Consider the following 20,847-nt stretch of genomic DNA (forward strand, 5'->3'; position numbering starts at 1 on the left):
TACATTTTACTTTACTGACCTGCTGGATGTGGTGGGTTCATAGATTTCATAGAATTTACAGTGCCCATATCGTCTGCACCAGCCCTTGGAAAGAGCACCCTACTTAAGCCCACACCTTCACTCTTCCCCGTAATCCAGTAACTCCACCTAACCTTTTTTATACAAAGGGGCAATTTATCATGGCCAATCCACCTAACCTGCACATCTTTGGACTGTGGGAGGAAACCGGAGCACCCAGAGGAAACCCACGCAGACACAGGGAGAACAGACAGTGACTCAGCGAGGAATCGAACCTGGGACCCTGAGCAGTGAAGTAACAGTGCTAACCACTGTGCTACCGTGCCGCCAGGAGCTGAAGTGCACAGGAAAGGGCACAGGAGGTGCTTTGATTTCAGTCAGGCGGGGAGCCAATTGGCGAAGGCTGCAGGACTGGATAAGTCTGTGCTGGGGATGGGGTGGCTCAGGAGGGAATCGGAAGCCTGCTGGTGGTGATGTGGTGAAGTCTGAAGTCTCATAGTGGGCTGGGCGGCATCGGGTGGAAGGTGGCGGAGTGGGTGTCGGATCACAGAGGCTCCTCAGACCAGCCGCTGGTCTCAGGAGTAAAGGCACCCAGGCCCTGAATCTGCCAGCTTCTCACCTCAACTTTCCAGGGGAACGCAGCCCAGCTGGGTTAAAGTTCAAAGGCTGAATGACGATGGAGCTTGCCACCTGATTCTCACACTTAAAGCCCCAATTCGCCTCCTTGGAGCAGGTTGGTCACCTGCCCACATTCAGGCCTCAGTTAAAGCTGAGAATGGATGGGCTGGGAGGCAGGTTTGAGTGAGGAAACAGAGTGTAAGATATTAACACCCCCTACCCCCTACAGCCAGACCAAAATCTGATAGATTAAAGTTCAGGCCCAGCTGGTCATTCTGCCAAACTCCACTCTGACCTAACTCTGGTCTCTTACACTTTTCCAAATGGAATAACTAAAACATCAGGAACAGTTGCATCACTTTTGGTCTAAATAACAATTATCATAGATTATCATAGAATTTACAGTGTAGAAGGAGGCCATTCAGCCCATCGAGTCTGCACCAGCTCTTGGAAAGAGCACCCTACCCAAGGTCAACACCTCCACCCTATCCCCATAACCCAGTAACCCCACCCAACACTAAGGGCAATTTTGGACACTAAGGGCAATTTATCATGGCCAATCCACCTAACCTGCACATCTTTGGACTGTGGGAGGAAACCGGAGCACCCGGAGGAAACCCACGCACACACGGGGAGGATGTGTAGACTCCACACAGACAGTGACCCAAGCCGGAATCGAACCTGAGACCCTGGAGCTGTGAAGCATTTGTGCTATCCACAATGCTACCGTGCTGCCCTAGCACCTTCAGATTTTAAGTATATTATCCATCTTCTTGTGATGTGCAGTGGTTTATCAGAATCCAAGGAATGAGCCAGGTTGAGGGAAATGGTTCTGCCGATGATTTTGAGCCAAGACTTTGAACCATTTATTCTCGTCTTTGGACAGGTAAATCCATTGCAGTCAAAATCCCGTGGTGCGTCTCCCAATGTTCTGGTTATTCCGCAGAAATTATAGCCCATTGGGAACGATTCTCCAGCTGCATCGTGCCTGGCGCAAATCCGGACTATGTCGGGAAAATTGTCAACAATTCTTGAGGGGGGGGGGGGGTTGATACCGGCGAGGATTGGGGTCTGGATTGTGGAATGATGCTGGTGAGGAGAGGAGATTGGCGGGGGGGGGGGGGGGGGGGAAATGATTCTGGTGAGGCTGGGGGAGGGGGGGGAAGTGATGCTGACGTGATGGGGGGTTGGGGGTCTGTGGAATGATGCTAGTGAGGATGGGTTGCGGGGGGGGGGGGGAATGATGCCAGTGAGGATGGGGAGGGGCTCGGGTCACCCTAATGCCTGTGTGGTGTGGGAGGGAGTGACCGTTAGTGGTTGAAGGAGGGGAGGGTGGTTCCCCCTTTGTGATGAAGGGTTGGGGGTGTTCTCCTTATCTGCGGGGGGTTGCAATGTCCGTGGGGGCAGGGTAAGGGTGCCTGTCACTTAACTTTGAGATCAGGGCACCTGTTAAAAAGGAGCCGGTCTTACTGGCATCTTTAGATCCCGCACATATCAGTCACGACATAAATCACCCCAACCGAAAATATTCCTGAGTGTGGGCAGATTGCAACCTCGATCGCGCTGACCCACCTGGCAGGAATTGCTCCAGGCTTCCCGCCAGAGACCACAGAATATTTTCAGGAGAATTGCGTCCATTGTGTTTTGCCAAAACTAGTTTCAGACCTGCTGATCTGGCAACAATTTTTATTCTTCCTTATGGATTACATCTCACTTCCACTCACTTAGCTTCATAAAGGTGTACAAGGAGGCGATTAAGCCCATCAAGGCTATGGCAAATTGTCTATGTCACTTTCTGATACCATTTGCATTAATCATTAATTGAATATCCTATGAAACTCAGAGATACAATTCTCTATTTCTTCATCCAAGTCAATATGATGAAAAGTTGAGGCCCCAGAATAGATCCCTGGGCAAAACCATTTGTCACACCCTGCTAATCTGAGTGCATATTCTTCAACCCCGTTCTCCGTCTCCTACCTTCCACCAATTACAAACCAGAATCAACAAATGACTACCACTATTTCTGTGCACTCAAATTTTTACAAAAAATACATGTGTTGAATCTCGTCAAATGCCTTGGCCAGAATATACCACGACTTTAGACATTCCCTTGACATCCTCAAAAGAGTCAAATGAATTAGTCAGATGTGACATGTGTTAAGGAAACAAGAAAATGTAATATTTTTCTGTTGGTAATATCACTGTCTTATTTCTTATGTAGTGGGAATCAGACTGTTGGGGGCTTGTGAGTATGGTAATTGGTGTAAGAGACAGGGGATGCAATTTAACCAAAGTCAGGATAGTTTTGATATGGTAATGAACCAAGAGGAACTTCAATCAGGATTTTGCATTAGATCTGAATGGGTTGTTTTTAGTTCAATGGGGATATAAACAGGTTGTTAAAAAAAGTTGTAAGTAAGTAAAGTAAAGATAGAGTAAGTTTACTTTTACTTTATTTGAATCGTAAGAGCCTCAGTAAACAACAAATTTACCAATTCTGGGAATAAAGCATATCTATAGGCAGTGAAGAGATCAAAGGGAAATAACGAAATTAGGGAAATACTGAAGCCCATGTGAGGAGGTAGTTACTTAGATCTCCCAGAAGAGTTATAAGGAGAGGCTGGATAGACTGGGACTTTTTTCCCTGGAGCGTAGGAGGCTTAGGTGTGATCTTATATAGGTCTATAAAATAATGAGGGGCATAGATAAGGTCAACATCTTTTCCCAAAGGTAGGGGAGTCTAAAATTGGAGGGCATAGGTTTAAGGTGAGAGGGGAGAGATACAAAAGTTCCAGAGCGGCAATTTTTTCACACAGAGAGTGGTAAGTGTCTGGAATGAGCTGCCAGAGGCAGTAGTTGGGGCGGGTACAATTTTGGCATTTAAAAGCATTTAGACAGTTGTATGGGAAAGCTGGGTATGGAGGACTATGAGCAAAATGCAGGAAACTGGGACTAGCTTACTGATAAAAACTGGGCGGCATGGACAAGTTGGGCCGAGGGGCCAGTTTTCATGCTGTAAACCTCGATGACTCTATGACAGAAAAGGATAAGGTTAGCTCTGAGGGTAGTTAAGTTAAGATCTTTTGGAACTGTTTTAAAGGACTTCTGTGAAACCATTTTGGTGTTCAAGTGTAATTTTGTTTTCTGGATGCCTCAGTAAATATTTACTTTACTCTAAAATCATCGCAAGTAGTCGGCAACATCATTACCTGAGTTCAGAACCTCGCCTCATACTATACAAATTGCAAAAAACATTTTGGCAGTTGTTTCATGTGCTCACTTTGGGATTTGGGCAACTCAGAATTTACCGTCAACTGTACTGTAACACGTGCCATGAAAAAAGTTGTGCTGGTGTTCTCTGTTCAGCTCAGCATGTTGTATGTTGTACAATACATTCCCCACAGCTAATGCAGAATGGAATTTTTATTTCCCGCTGGTATTTTGGAGCTGTCAATGGGGATGCTTAAAAACTTTAACCCAGCAAGGGTATGATTAAGCAAATCTCCAAGCACCAGTTAGATTGGTTAACTGAATTCAGGTGCACCATTTGAACTGAAATTTGATTAAATCTGGCATAAAATCTGGTCAGAAAATATTTGTTGTTTTTACGTTCACGTTAATGTTTTTCTCGTTACTCACTTTGGCTGGAGTGATCACAGGTTCCACCAAGAGGTCGATCAGCGGCTGATAGTACATAGATGGTAATATCCGATCTTCTGCCAACCTGATCTTTAATCGTAATGCTCCTAATTTACCCCTGTGAAAATATAGATAACATCATCATGACATTAGAAAGAAACGCTGGTGCTGTCCATCTGGTGTTGGAAACAAGATATTCCTGACTCTAGCAGGTGTCCTTCTCATGTAATTGTTCAGGATCTATTCATAAACGCTCAACGGTATGATTTCAAGTACTGTTGTTGGGCATCTAGGCAATAGTGACCATAATACAATACACTTTAATATGATCATAGAGAAGGACATAAGTATGACAAAAAAACAGGTCAATAGATGAGAGAAAAGCTAATTTTGATGGGATGGGAATAGAACCCATGAAAATAAAATGAGCAACAAAAGTGCCAAACAACAATGTAGACTAACAATGGGAACTATTGAAAGCAGTATTCAACAACTGTGTAGGAAAAATATATTGCGCTAAAAAAAAAATTAAACATTAATGAAATTCAATGGATGAATAAAGACAAAACAGAACGACTGAGAGTACAAAAAGAGGCATCACAGACAGCGGATGATAAGAGATTAGGAGAGAAGTTGAAAAATAATTAGGATAGGGAAAAGGTACAATAAAAAAATTATCAAGGAACATAAAGCAAAATAATAAAATCTTTTACAAGTACATCTATAAAAATGGAAGGCTGAACGAGGACCAGGTTCATTAATTGAAAGACAAGAAAATTCCACCGTTAGCAATAAAGAGATAGCATAAATAGTACATAATTATTTTGCTTATTAATAATAATAATAATCTTTATTTGTGTCACAAGTAGGCTTACATTAACACTGCAATGAAGTTACTGTGAAAATACCCGAGTTGCCACACTCTGGCGCCTGTTCGGGTACACAGAGGGAGAATTCAGAATGTCCATTTGTCCTAACAAGCACATCTTTCGGGACGTTGAGGGAGGAAACCAGAGCACCTGGAGGAAACCCACAGAGACACGGGGAGAACGTGCCACCCAGCATTTACCAGGAGATGAAAAGGGTGGATGTGACACTGGATGATTAGATAAATAATGAGATCAGTGCATTCAAATTTTTAAAAAGGTTACATGAATTAAATTCAGCAAATTTAAGGAGAATAAAATCTTTGGTCCGGATGGGTTACATTTCAACAGAATAAGGCGAGTGCCGGCAGAGACATTATTACATCAATTTAGTAAGTTGTTCAGAAAAAGTGTAGAGCCAGTGGGCTGGTGGATAGTGTCATGTGAATGTCCCTTTAAGAAAAGTGTTATCAAATGGCTGCAGTGATGTCATTGTGTGGGTGGAGCTGGAATGTGATTCTGCTTTTTACTTTCGTTTTGAGTTGGAAGCTCTTTTTGGCTCTCTGTTTTAGTTTCGCTTTCTGTTGGAGAGCTGCATTCAAACAAGAAGGTGTATATCTCTCTCTCTCTAAAGAGTGCCCCAGATCACCTGATGATTTCAAAGTAATACCTGTTTCTGTAGAGAATTCAAACCTACTGTCTTTGTTAAAAAGTGTTTTGGCTTACGAATGCTGTTAGGAAAGTTACTAAGGGTTACCTATAGAGTACTGTATCTTTTTGGGGGGTTATCAGTGTTGGTAGTTGGTAAGAGGTTTACTGTGGGTTTATAAAATGTTAACTGGGTCCATAGAATAAAATTTGTTTTGTTTAAAAATACTTTTAGTTCTCTGTTGCATCACACCTATAAAGTGGGCCCTTGTGCTCCCCATAACCAAAATCTTTTCAAAGTTGTGGGTCAGGTGAACTCCATGAAATACTTTGGTGTTCTCTAAACCCTGGCCCATAATAATAGCTAATGTATTTCCTGTATTTAAGAAGGGGAATAGAACATATCAAAGGTCTTGTGACGCAGTGGTTAACATCCCTGCGCTGGACCAGAAGCTCCAGGTTCGGGTCCCACCCCAGGACTTGATGACCAAGGAAGGTGCGTTCATAAAGTGGTCAAACGGAGTGTGTCAACTTGCAAACCCTTCTAAACAAGCCAATGGCTGATGGTAAGAGTGGGTGAGTCCTGGTCAACCACCCTTGATGTGGAGTTTTACCCCTCAAGCTATAAGTTCCTGGCAACAGACTAGTGACCTCTTCCAAGAATTACTAGCTGTGGAAACTAAGGTCTGGGGCGCAATTCTCCACTCCCACGCTGGTTGGGAGAATCGCCTGGGCCGCCAAAATTTCTGGGGACGCCGGTCCGACGCCCTCCCGCGATTCTCCCAACCGGCGGGAATGGCCCGGTCGAGTTTCGCGGGCCTCAGGCCGGAGACACCCAAAATGGCGATTCTCCGGCACCCCCGCTATTCCGAGGCCCGGATGGGCTGAGCGGCCAGGCCAAAACGGCGGGTTCCCCCCGGCGCCGTCCACACCTGGTCGCTGCAGTCGTGGGCGGTGCGTGAACGCTGGGGGGGGGGGGCGGCCTGTGGGGGGGCGAGGGGGGATCCTGCACCGGGCTTTACCTGAAATGTGGGGTGGCCCGCAATCGGTGCCCACCGATCGTCGGGCCGTCCTCTCTGAAGGAGGACCTCCTTCCTTCCGCGGCCCCGCAAGATCCGTCCCCCATCTTCTTGCTGGGCGGACTTAGAGAGGACGGCAACCACGCATGCCACCCATGCAACAACCATACGCGGATGACATCCGTTATGCGCCGCCGGCCGCGTCATCTATGCGGCGCTGCTTTTACGCGGGCGACAAGGCCTGGCGCGTGTAGATGACGCGGCCCCGATACTGGCCCATTGTCAGGGCCTGAATCGGTCAGGACCGGGGCCGTCCCGCGACGTCGTGAACCTCCTCGGCGTTCACGACGGCGCGGCCACTTTGGCGTGGGAGTGGAGAATCCCACCCCTGGTCTGCCTTAATGCACCAGGAGGTGTGGGAAGAGAATTGGAATAGAATATGTCCAGGTAATTACAGACCAGTCAGTTTATCATCAGAAGTAGGAAGATTAATGGAATCCTTTCTAAAGGAGAGAATAGATTTTTAAAAATAACAAATAGTCAGCAAAGATTTAAAACTCGAAAGACTTGCATTTGTATAACACCTTTGACAGCAGGACATCACAAAGCACTTCACAGTTAATGAAGTCCTTTTGAATTGTAATGTGGGACAAGGGATAAAAGATAAAAGGAAAAATCTTGCTTGGCCAACCTTATTGATTTTTTGAGCAGGTAACAAAGGGAGTAGACAACTGTAATACAGTAGATGTAATTTAATTGGATTTTCAAAAGGCCCTTCGAAAAGGTGCCCCATAATAGACTCATGAATCAGGTCAGAGAATGTGGAGTCAGGGTATCAAGTGGCAGAATGGATTGCTGGCTGACTTCAAGACAGAAAGCAGAAAGTGGGGATTGTGGGATAATCAATATTGAGGCATGACATGAATAACTTGCAGAATGGACAAATTATTTAGCAAATTAAGTTCAACACAGGTAAATAGGAAGAATAAGGAAGCCACATTACTTGAAGCCACTATTACGCGAGTCTAGGTGGGGTAGAGGAACAAAATGCACAAATACACCAATCCCTAAAAAGGCAGACTAAGTATTGGGGTTTATTTCTAGTGGGATAGAATTGAAAAGTAAGGAAATTATACTAAACCTGTATAAAACCTTGATCGCCATGTAAAAATGGATATAGAGACAGTGGAGAGGGTGTAGAGAAGATTTACAAAAGTGAAACTTGAAATACAAATGTATACACTGTTATGCTCTTGTACAGAGACAATTACTGAGTTGGTGTACTCAAGAACATCTAGTTCAAGACTAGTTAATTTTATTATAGTATAATAAACTGTGGGTAAGAAACTAATGCTATTAAACTGGAACAAATACAAACATGACTGACTTTGATGGTTTCTCCTCCAGACTCCCTCCTGGCTACAGTGTCACGTGCTATTACTTGCCTGACTCCTACTGGTCGGAGGTCATACATATTTACACATACAATTATTTATGCAAATCATTATATCCCCTTTCCTTGGGATTTTGAAGAAAAATATACACAACATTATTTTAGTAAATATTACATAAGATATGCATAACAATGTATTTACATCATGTACAGTTATATAGTCTATTCACAGATCCAACCGTTCCGGGTTCTTTCTGTTTCTCGTTGATCGTCTCAACTTTGGTAAATCTGGTGAATCTGTGTGATAGTCCTGAACTTCTGTAGGTACATTTACTCTGATTGTATCATTGTTCAGAACATCATTCTGTGCACTGACATTTAACACGTTCACTGCTTGTGCCGGTTTTGAAGAATGTAAACTTTCATGTACATCCTCGCCTTGCTGTTCAGCAACTGGTTGTTTCACTTTTAGGAATGCAAGTCTATTCTTTCTTAAAACCTGTCCTTGCTAAGTTATCACAGTATAGGACCATTGACCTGTTTTCTGCAATACCTTAGCACATTTTGACCAGCCATCAGGATCCTCCACTCTCACCATAATTTGTTTCTGCTTCTGAGATTCCATTTGATCTCTTATCCTCTCATTCACTCTTCGCTTGGTAAGAGTTGTTTGTAGTTTCTGATTCCTCAGCATTTCTGTTGACCAGAACTTAATGGAGATGTTTGATAGCTTAGCAGTGCTTAATATGGTTCATCTTTACTGTCCATAGCCTTCTTCAGTAATTGCTTGACTATCTGAACTCCTTTCCCTGCTTTGCCATTTGATTGTGGGTATAATGGACTTGACGTTACATGCTTAAAATTATATTGCTGTGCAAATTCCTTCCATTCTTTATTGTTGAAGCATGGTCCATTATCACTCATTATTACCTCAGGTATTCCGTGTCGTGCAAACGTTGCTTTTGTGTGCATGATTACACAATTTTCTGATGAGCTAAATAATTGTGCTATCTCTGGATAATTTGAGTAATAATCTACCACTGGCAAATATTCTTTACCATCAAGGTAGAATAAGTCTATTCCAACCTTTTGCCAAGGAACAGACATATTTTCACCTGTTTTCATCGGTTCTTTTGCTTGACGCTATTGATATCGTTGACAAGCGGTACACTTTTCCACCATGTTCTGTACGTCTTTGTTTATTCCAAGCCAAAATACAGTATCTCGCACTCTTTGCTTGCATTTCTCGATTCCAAGTTGACCCTCCTGAATCTTTTGTAGTATTTCCCTGCGCAGAGACTGGAATTACGATTCTTTCTTGCCTCAGTAACAAACAATTTGCTACACTCAGCTCTGATCGTATGTAATGATATTTAGAACATGAATCTTTCAGCCATCCATTGTTGAGATTATGTATCACCATTTTTAATACTTCATCCTTCTCTGTTTCTTCAATAATCAGTTTTGACTTTGCATCCAATACTGGTACTGTTTCCGTAATCATATCTATATGAACCTGCACATCCTCTCCAAAGGAATTGCCATCTTGTGCTGTTGTAGCTCGAGACAACACATCCCCTACCACAATGTGATTGCATCTGTTGAAATCTTGGTATTTTTTGTTGGATCAAAAAATGTTAATACTGGTGTGGTCATTCGAGCTTTCTTTAATGTTATCCATTCTTGTTCATGCTGTTCAGTCCAAGTGAAAGTGTTCACTTTCTTCAGGATATCTCTAAGACATGCTGTCTTTGCTGAGAGATTTGGTATGAACTTTCCAATGAAGTTGATCATGCCCAGTACACTTAGTCCTCCCTTTTTATCTGTAGGTCAAGGAATATTTTTGATGGCTTGTATATTCATGTCATCAGGCTCTATTCCTTGACTAGATAATCTGTCTCCTAGGAACATTATTTTCTTTACACCAAATTGACATTTGGCCTTATTGAGTCGTAGCCCATTTCTTCTGATATTTTGTAATATCCGAATTAGCTTTTCATTGTTGCTCTTGCGTGGAACCCCAAATTATGATGCCATCGACGTATACCTGAACACCCTCAATGCCTTCAATAATATGTTCCATCGCTCTGTGGGATATTTCTGATGCTGAGATTATGCCAAAGGGCATACGAAGAAAGCAATATCTGCCAAACGGAGTATTGAATGTACAGTACTTGATACTTTCTTCATCTAGCTTGAGCTGCCAGAATCCTTGCGAAGCATCAAGTTTGCTGAAATATTTCGAACCAGACATCTCACTTGTGATCTCCTCTCTTTTAGGTATCGGATAATGTTCTCTTTTTATATTCGTATTTAAATCTTTGGGCACCATACATATTCGAAGATCATTGTTTCTTTTTTTTTACACAAACCATCGAATGATCCAATTTGGTGGCTCTTCAATCTTATTTATAGTGCCAAGATGTGTCATCCTGTCGAATTCAGCCTTTAGACAGTCATGTAATGGTGCTGGAACTCCTCTCGGAGCATGTATCACTGGTTGAGCATCATTTTTTAATTAAATCTTGGAAGTGAAAGGTAAAACACCAGAACTCTGGAACATCTCTGGAAAAGCCTGCACAATGGGCTCCACTGATCCACTGTGTGTGTTCAGTGCACAGTCAGTGCTCTTTTCACCAGTTCCAGTGCTTCACACTCTTCATCACCTAATAACTACTCACGATCTTCAGCTACTATCGAGAATTTTAATTTGAGCACTTTATCTTTTACTTATACATCCAATTCCCATATTCCCAGTGTGTGTCAATTTTCTGACCATAATAGTCCTTCAGGAAGACTGGTTTATTCAATATTCTCAGTTTTAATTGCATAGTCTTGATATCACTGATGCTTGTGAGGTTTGCTTATGCTCTTGTATCTAAATTGACAGTGATAAACGATCGATTTACCAACAAAAAAACTGTCCATTTGTCCTTCGTCACTGTTCCATTATCATTTTTCCCAAGTTTTGTTTTTGTAGGCGAAAGTTTATTCTTTTTGGCTGTGTTTGCCCTGTCTTCATCCAAGACCACGTCAATAAAACATGTGCTTTCCAAATTCATGTCATCAAATGGAATTAATTGATTTCCCTGCATTAACGTTTTTGCTTGTGAAACATTGTTTAACAAAATGATTTTTTCCTTTGCATTTTGGGTATTCTTTGCCATAAGCTGGACATTAATTTGGGAGGTGAATGTATCCACATATTTCGCATGTAATGGCTACTTCTGCCAAGCATTTAAAATGTCTGCCGCTGCTGAGACCACATTTTCTTTTTGAGCGCATCACAACATCAACAGCGTAGCCTGTGGATGGGGAGAGGGAGAGGAGGGTGTGCCACACAATGGGAGGAGTCGAAGGGGAGGCGGGAGTGGCCGGGGTCAGCAGGAGTCAGCTGACTTGCGGAAGTGCAATGGGGGGAGTAAACCAGCTAGGATGGGTCCTAGCCGGGGGGAATCGAGTTGCTGCTGCTAAGGTCAAGGAGGAGCTGGAGCGAGTGGGGGGGGGGGTGTATGCCGCTGTGGAGAACGGGCCGGGTGTGGGGTACGGGCGCGTGGCTGGCCGAGGAGGGGTCATGGCTAGTCGGCAGGGGAGGGGGGCGGGTAGCCCCCTGATCCGGCTGATAACCTGGAATGTAAGGGGACTGAATGGGCCGGTTAAGCGGGCCCGCGTGTTCGCGCACCTGAAGGGGCTCAAGGCGGATGTGGTTATGCTCCAGGAGACACACCTGAAGGTGGTAGACCAGGTAAGACTGAAGAAAGGGTGGGTAGGTCAGGTGTTTCACTCGGAGCTAGATGCCAAAAATTGAGGGGTGGCGATGTTGGTGGGAAAGAAGGTGTCATTCGAGGTGTCGAGCATTGTGGCAGATAATGGCGGTAGGTACATAATGGTAAGTGGTAAGTTGCAGGGAGAGAGGGTGGTACTGGTCATTGTGTATGCTCCGAACTGGGATGATGCGGGTTTTATGCGGCGTATGTTGGGTCGGATCCCAGACTTGGAAGTGGAGGGCCTGATAATGGGGGGAGACTATAACGCGGTGTTGGATCCGGCGCTGGATCGCTCCAGGTCTATGATGGGTAGGAACCCGGCAGCGGCTAGAGTGTTGAGGGGATTTATGGACCAAATGGGAGGGGTGGACCCTTGGAGATTTGCAAGGCCTCGGGCTAGGGAATTTTCATTCTTCTCACATGTCCATAAGGCTTATTCTCGAATCGACTTTTTCATTTTGAGTAGGGCGCTGATCGCGAGAGTAGAGGATACCGAGTATTCGGCAATAGCCATTTCGGACCACGCCCCGCATTGGGTGGACTTGGAGATAGGGGAGGAGAGGGACCAGCGCCCGCTGTGGCGCTTCGAGGTGGGGCTGTTGGCGGACGAGGAGGTGAGCGAGCGGGTCGGAGGAAGTATAGAGAGGTACTTGGAGACCAACGACAACGGGGAGGTCCGAGTGGGGATGGTATGGGAGGCACTGAAGGCGGTGGTGAGGGGAGAGCTGATCTCCATTAGGGCCCACAAGGAGCGGAGGGAGTGGGGGGAGAGGGAGAGGCTGGTTGGGGAGATGGTGAGGGTAGACAGGAGGTATGCGGAAGAGCCTGAGGAAGGATTGTTGAGGAAGAGGCGCAGCCTCCAGGCCGAATTCGACCTGGTGACCACCAGGAAGGCGGAGGTGCAGTGGAGGAAGGCCCAGGGGGCGGTCTACGAGTATGGGGAAAAGGCAAGCCGGATGCTGGTGCATCAGCTTCGGAAGCGGGACGCAGCTAGGGAGTTCGGGGGAGTTAAGGACAGGGGAGGGAGCGTGGTGCGGAGTGGGGTTGGCATCAATGGGATCTTCAGGGACTTCTACGAGGAATTGTACTGATCCGAGCCCCCACGGGAGGAGGGAGGGATGGGCCGTTTACTGGACCAATTGAGGGTTCCAAAGGTGGAAGAGGGACTGGTGGCGGGACTGGGGGCCCCGATTGGGCTGGAGGAGCTGATCAAAGGGATAGGAAGCATGCAGGCGGGGAAGGCACCGGGGCCGGACGGTTTCCCGGTCGAGTTCTATAAAAAATATATGGACCCGTTGGGCCCGCTGTTAGTTAGGACCCAGGGGGGAGGCAAGGGAGGGGGGGACTTTACCCTCAACGATGTCCCGGGCACTGATCTCCCTGATCCTGAAGCAGGACAAGAATCCCCTGCAATGTGGGTCTTACAGACCGATTTCCTTGCTAAATGTAGATGCCAAAGTGCTGGCGGAGGTCTTAGCCACGAGGATTGTGTGCCGCAGATCATCCATGAAGACCAGACGGGGTTTGTGAAGGGGAGACAGTTGAACGCGAATGTGCGGAGGCTTTTGAACGTTATCATGATGCCGGCGAGGGAGGGGGAGGCGGAGATAGTGGTGGCGATGGACGCTGAGAAAGCCTTCGATAGGGTAGCGTGGGGGTACCTGTGGGAGGTGCTGAAGAGGTTCGGGTTTGGGGAAGGGTTTGTCAGGTGGGTTAGGATGTTATATGAGGTCCCGATGGCGAGTGTGGCCACAAATAGGAGGAGTTCTGAGTACTTTAGGTTGCACCGAGGGACGAGACAGGGGTGTCCCCTGTCCCCCCTGCTCTTCGCACTGGCGATTGAACCCCTGGCTATGGCACTATGGGAGTCGAGGAACTGGAGGGGGTTGGTGCGGGGTGGGGAGGGGAGGAGCATAGGGTGTCGCTTTATGCGGACGACCTGCTGCTGTATGTGGCGGACCAGGTGGGAGCAATGCCAGAGGTAATGAGGATCCTTAGGGAATTCGGGGACTTTTCGGGGTACAAGCTCAATATGGGGAAGTGCGAGCTGTTCGTAGTTCAGCTAGGGGACCAGGAGAGGGGGATTGGCGAGCTCCCACTAAAAAGGGTGGAGAGGAGCTTCAGATATTTGGGGGTCCAGGTGGCCAGGAGCTTGGGGGCCCTGCATAGGCTTAACTTTACAAGGCTGGTGGAACAAATGGAGGAGGAGTTCAAGAGGTTGGACGCGTTGCCGCTGTCCTTGGCGGGTAGGGTGCAGTCAATCAAAATGACGGTGCTCCCAAGGTTTTTGTTCCTGTTCCAGTGCCTCCCCATTCCTATCCCGAAGGCTTTGTTCAGGCGGGTTAACAGGAGTATAATGGGGTTTGTGTGGGCGCGAGGGACTCCGAGGGTGAGAAGGGTGTTCCTGGAGCGGAGTAGAGATAGGGGGGGCTGGCGCTGCCCAACCTCTGTGGGTACTACTGGGCCGCCAATGTGACGATGGGGCGCAAGTGGGTGATGGAGGGGGAGGGGGCTGCATGGAAGAGGCTGGAGACGTCCTGTGTGGGTCCGAATCTGGGGGCGCTGGCAATGGCGCCGCTGCCGCTTCCTCCAAGGAGGTATGCCACGAGCCCGGTGGTGGTGGCGGCCCTCAAAATTTGGGGGCAGTGGAGGCGGCGGAGGGGTAAAGTTGGGGCCTCGGCGTGGACCCCATTACGGGGGAACCACCGGTTCGCCCGAGGAAGAACAGGTGGAGGGTTTTCGGGGTGGCACAGGGCACGGATACGAAAGTTGGGGGACCTGTTTGTGGACGGGAAGTTCGCGAGCTTGGGTGAGCTGGAGGAGAAGTACGGGCTCCCCCCCGGGGAACACCTTCAGGTACTTACAGGTAAGGACGTTTGCCAGATGGCAGGTGGTGGAATTTCCGCGGCTACTGCCACACACAGTACAGGACAGGGTGCTCTCGGGGGTGTGGGTGGGAGTGGGGAAGATCTCGGAAACTTACTAGGTGATGCAGGAGGAGGAGGAGGCCTCGGTGGTGGAGTTGAAAGGTAAATGGGAGGAGGAGTTGGGAGAGGAGATCGAAGAGGGTTCGTGGGCAGATGCCCTAGGGAGGGTGAATTCTTCCTCTTCGTGCACGAGGCTCAGCCTCATACAGTTTAAGGTGCTGCACAGGGCACACATGACCGGGACAAGGATGAGCCGGTTCTTTGGGGGTGAGGACAGGTGTGTTAGGTGCTCAGGGAGCCCAGCAAATCACACCCATATGTTCTGGGCATGCACAGCGCTGGAGGAATTTTGGAAGGGCGTGGCGAGGATGGTAGGATCCAGGGTCAGACCGGGCTGGGGGCTCACAATATTTGGGGTGGCAGAGGAGCCGGGAGTGCAGGAGGCGAAAGAGGCCGGAATTCTGGCCTTTGCGTCCCTGGTAGCCCGGCGAAGGATTCTCCTTCAGTGGAAAGATGCGAGGCCCCCAAGCGTGGAATCCTGGATCAGCGATATGGCAGGGTTCATTAAATTGGAGAGGGTGAAATTCGCCTTGAGAGGGTCGGTACAAGGGTTCTTTAGGCGGTGTCAACCGTTCTTAGACTTTCTGGCAGAACGATAGACATTGGTCAATGGCAGCAGCAGCTCGGATGGGGGGGGTGGGGTTTTCTTTATTTTTGTTTATGTTATTTACACTGGAGGGTCTGAGGGGGTGTATACACCTGTTGTGTTAAGTCGGGGTGTTAATGTTAATTTATTATTTATGTACGGGGGGGAAGGGTTTGGGGGGTTGCTTTTTTAGATTGTGTTTTGTACTTAACCCTGTTGGGTTCTTTTTACTTTCTCATTTTGTTATTGATATTTTATGAAAACATTTAATAAAAATTTTTTTTTATTTTTAAAACATCAACAACGTCAGTATCGCTCCCAATTTTTTTCTCCGTAAGAGACATTCAGCACCTTATCGTCATTTTCTCCAAATACAATTTGATCCTGAATCATTGAGGATTTCAAAGTCGCAAAGTTACACGTTTGTGCTTTTAACTTAAGGTGGTAAGAAAGCTATCAAAGGACACGCCCGTCTTCTGCGTGCACATTCTAAATATATATTGCTCAAAAGTTCATTCTTTCTCGGCGTGCAATGCTCATCAAACTTTTTTATGGCAGCATCAAAGCTTCTGGTATATACAAAGGTATAAATCTCAAATCACCTGCAGGCCTGCTACTGTTAGCAACAATGCTATCTTTCTTTCATTTGGCTGTGCCTACAATCCTAGAACTGCTACTTATCGTGTAAACTGTTGTTTAAATGAGCACCAATAACAGACAGACTCTGGGTGATTGTGGCAAGGACTAAACAACATAACGGGCTACAAAGCGAAGCCGAACAGTATCTCTGGCAGCAGCACACCCCTCCCCGATGAACTCAATGCATTCTATGCTCGGTTCGAGCAGGTAACCAACAATCCGCTGTCGAGCGCCCCAGCAGCCCATAATTCACCCATATCCACCATCACAGCTTCCGAAGTCAGATTGGCCTTCCTGAAAGTGAACCCTCAGAAGGCGACGGGCCCGGACGGGATCCCTGGTCATGCAATCAGAGCTGGCAGAGGTATTCGCGGACATCTTTAACCTGTCCCTACTCCACTCCGAGGTTCCCACCTGCTTCAAGAAGTCCACCATCATACCGGTGCCAAAGAAGAACCAGGCAACATGCCTCAATGACTACCGACCAGTGGCCCTGACTCCAGTCGTAATGAAGTGCTTCGAGAGGTTGATCATGAAGCGCATCACCTCCATACTCCCAGAATGCCTTGATCCACTGCAATTCACATACCGCTGCAACCGGTCCACATCAGACACCATGTCCCTGGCCCTACACTCATCCCGAGAGCATCTCAAAAACAAGGATTCCTACATCAGACTCCTATTTATTGACTACAGCTCAGCCTTCAACACCATAATCCCAGCCAAGCTCATATCAAAGCTCCAAATCCTAGGACTTGGCTCCACACTCTGCAACTGGATCCTCGATTTTCTGACCAACAGACCACAATCAGTAAGAATGGACAACAACACCTCCTCCACAATAGTCCTCAACACCGGTGCTCCGCAAGGCTACGTACTTAGCCCCCTACTCTACTCCCTGTACACACACGACTGCGTGGCAAAACTTGGTTCCAACTCCATCTACAAGTTTAATGATGATACGACCATAGTGGGCCGGATCTCGAATAACGACGAGTCCGAATACAGGAGGGAGATGGAGAATCTAGTGGAGTGGTGTAGCGACAACAATCTCTCCCTCAATGCCAGCAAAACTAAAGAGCTGGTAATTGACTTCAGGAAGCAAAGTACTGTACACACCCCTGTCAGCATCAATGGGGCCGAGGTGGAGATGGATAGTAGTTTCAAATTCCTAGGGGTGCACATCTCCATAAATCTGTCCTGGTCCACCCACGTCAACGCTACCACCACAAAATCACAACAGCGCCTATACTTCCTCAGGAAACTAAGGAAATTCTATATGTCCTCATTAAACCTTAGCAACTTTTACAGATGCACCATAGAAAGCATCCTATTGGGCTGCATCACAGCCTGGTATGGCAACTGCTCGGCCCAGGACCGCAAGAAACTTCAGAGAGTCGTGAACACCGCCCAGTCCATCACACGAACCTGCCTCCCATCCATTGACTCCATCTACACCTCCCGCTGCCTGGGGAAAGCGGGCAGCATAATCAAAGATCCCTCCCATCCGGCTTACTCACTCTTCCAACTTCTTCCATCAGGCAGGAGATATAGAAGTCTGAGAACACGCACGAACAGACTCAAAAACAGCTTCTTCCCCACTGTCACCAGACTCCTAAATGACCCTCTTATGGACTGACCTCGTTAACACTACACCCTGTATGCTTCATCCAATGCCAGTGCTTATGTAGTTACATTGTATATGTTGTGTTGCCCTATTATGTATTTTCTTTTATTCCCTTTTCTTCTCATGTACTTAATGATCTGTTGAGCTGCTCGCAGAAAAATACTTTTCACTGTACCTTGGTACACGTGACAATAAACAAATCCAATCCAATCCAATCCAATTGCCATCAACATTACTGGTTAGTAGAAGTTGTTCCGGAGTTTTTAAATCTTCTTCTTGCACAGATTTTGCGTTTTCAGAGATTTCCTTCGATGTTCCACATTTCCCATGTAGCACCAAATTTGAAGACTGTGTTCTTCAAATCTTCACACTTTTGACTTTTAGTTTTTGATCACAATCCCTGGTACCATGTTATGTTCTTGTACAGAGACAATTACCGGGTCAGCGTACTAAAGAACATCTAGTTCAAGACTAGTTAATTTTATTATAGTATAATAGACTGTGGGTAAGGAACTAATGCTATCAAACTGGAACTAATACAAACACGACTGACCACAATGGTGTCTCTTCCAGACTCCCTCCAGTCTACAGCGTCAAGTGCTAATACTTGCCTGGCAGCTACTGGTTGGAGGCTATACATATTTACGCATAGACTTGTTTATGCATATCACTACATACACATCAGGAAAAGAGTGAACAGGCCAGATTTTTGTCTTTTGAAAGAAGACAGCTGGGTGGTGAACTTACTGAGGTCTTTAAGATTATGAAAGGACTTAACAGAGAGAAGGGTTCCTCTTGTGGTGAAGAGCATAACTACAGACAACAAACATTCACCAAGAAAACCAAGAATGTGGACCTCACTACGAGAGGGAGCGGATGAACTGCCTATTTCTGTTTCATAGGGTGGGACTTTACAGCCCTTCCCGCCAGTGGATCTTTCACTCCTTCGATGTCTACAGAGTTTTGCATGGCTCACCCTTCCTGCCGCAGTGTTCACCTTCAGCAGGACCGGAGCATCCCGCTGGCAGGAAGGGACAGAAATTCCCGCCCATATATTCTATCGCATCCTATGCAATTCTATGCAATTTTGCAGCTCCTTTTGTTAAATTGGATAATTACCTTGAAGAGCATTATGCATTTGCATAATATTCCACCCAGTGACTTACTGATGACGTGTTATCCTGAGTGTGAGTAACTTTGGATTTGTGCTGCAATTAAACTATAAGGACTTCTCCTTGATTCAGTTTGTACCCATAGGTGCAACTACTGGGGGAATGAAGACTAAGAGCTTCATTCTCTTGACCCACACCCGGCCCAATTTATTTTGGTATGTGTTATGTCCTGTTCCAAGACCATAAATTGCTTATGATGTATTCCAATACCTCTATCCTTTACAAAATCATAACCATGTTCCTTATTCTTGAGTTTAGGATTTTGTTATGAATGGCAACGCAAATGTTTTCCCCCCAAAATCAGTGGAAGTGAGGAACTGGATGATCATTGAATTTTGGCCAGTTACAGCAGGTTCTATCTATCATGAATAATGAAGCATATTTAAACAATACTACCCAGTGCTGGATTCATGATTGTGATTCACTGGTGCTCCTTACCAAAAAAAATGTATTCTTTCCTTTGGACAGCAGGGTGGCACAATGGTTAGCACTGCTGCATCACAGTGGCAGGGCCCCGAGTTCGATCCTGACTGAGGGTGACTGTGTTGAATTTGCATGTTCTCCCTGTGTCTGCGTGCGTTTCCTCCGGGTGCTCTGGTTTCCTCCCACAGCCCAAAGATGTGGAGGTTATGTGGATTGGCCACGCCAAATTCTCCCTTAGTGTCCAAAAGGATAGGTGGAGTTACAGAGATAGGGCGTAAGCAGGGTAGGGAGCTCCTTTGGAGGATTGGTGCAGACTTGAAGCGCCAAATGGCCTCCTTCTGCGCTGTGGGGATTCTCTGACTCTTATACACTTTTATAAACCTACCGAGACAATTTATTGACGGAATGATATCAAAGAAAAGCATCTAAAAGTATTTTTTCCAGTGAGACAGAACATTTGTTTGTTCTACAATTAGGCATTAGAATATTAATTAAATACAGCTAGATTTCTGTGATGATTCAGTTGATAAATGCAGCCATACTGACCCAGAAGATTCAAAGGTTAATGCCCAGTCTTTGCAGAAATGCAAGAGCTGATCCACATGCACCTGGCTGGAGGAAGGTTGAGAAGGAAATTTAGCATGTGTTTCCTTTCTGATCCAGTAGTTCTGCTGCTAATGCACATGGGTGAAAGTCCCGTGGTAAGAGGATTTGCTTTCACTGCATTGCTCTTCCATCATGGAGCCATTTTTAAACATAGAACATAGAAAAATACAGCACAGAACAGGCCATTCGGCCCACGATGTTGTGCCGAACCTTTGTCCTAGATTAATCATAGATTATCATTGAATTTACAGTGCAGAAGGAGGCCATTCGGCCCATTGAGTCTGCACCGGCTCTTGGGAAGAGCACCCTACCCAAAGTCAACACCTCCACCCAACACTAAGGGCAATTTTGGACACTAAGGGCAATTTATCATGGCCAATCCACCCAACCTGCACATCCCTGAGCCGTGGGAGGAAACCGGAGCACCCGGAGGAAACCCACGCAGACACGGGGAGGACGTGCAGACTCCGCACAGACAGTGACCCAAGCCGGAATCGAACCTGGGACCCTGGAGCTGTGAAGCAATTGTGCTATCCACAATGCCACCGTGCTGCCCTTAAGAACAAATAAATCTACCCTATATCATTTGACCGTAATCCATGTACCTATCCAATAGCTGCTTGAAGGTCCCTAATGTTTCCGACTCAACTACTTCCACAGGCAGTGCATTCCATACCCCCGCTACTCTCTGGGTAAAGAACCTACCTCTGACATCCCCCCTAGATCTTCCACCATTCACCTTAAATTTATGTCCCCTTGTAATGGTTTGTTCCACCCTGGGAAAAAGTCTCTGACTGTCTACTCTATCTATTCCCCTGATCATCTTATAAACCTCT

The 20,847-nt window shown here is 46.4% G+C and overlaps 1 protein-coding gene across 2 annotated transcripts in view; it reads right to left on the bottom strand.

Moving 5' to 3' along the window:
- Positions 1–20,847, bottom strand: part of rasal1a (RAS protein activator like 1a (GAP1 like)) — a 386,120-nt gene that overhangs the window by 194,727 nt on the left and 170,546 nt on the right. For both annotated transcript variants that reach the window (XM_072492394.1, XM_072492310.1), the window contains exon 9: positions 4,279–4,396. In XM_072492394.1, coding sequence (XP_072348495.1) covers positions 4,279–4,396 — 118 coding nt within the window. The remainder of the gene's footprint in view (positions 1–4,278; positions 4,397–20,847) is intronic.

The sequence above is a fragment of the Scyliorhinus torazame genome, chromosome 1 (assembly GCF_047496885.1).
Source record: "Scyliorhinus torazame isolate Kashiwa2021f chromosome 1, sScyTor2.1, whole genome shotgun sequence".
In the NCBI taxonomy this organism is placed as follows: Eukaryota; Metazoa; Chordata; class Chondrichthyes; order Carcharhiniformes; family Scyliorhinidae; genus Scyliorhinus; species Scyliorhinus torazame.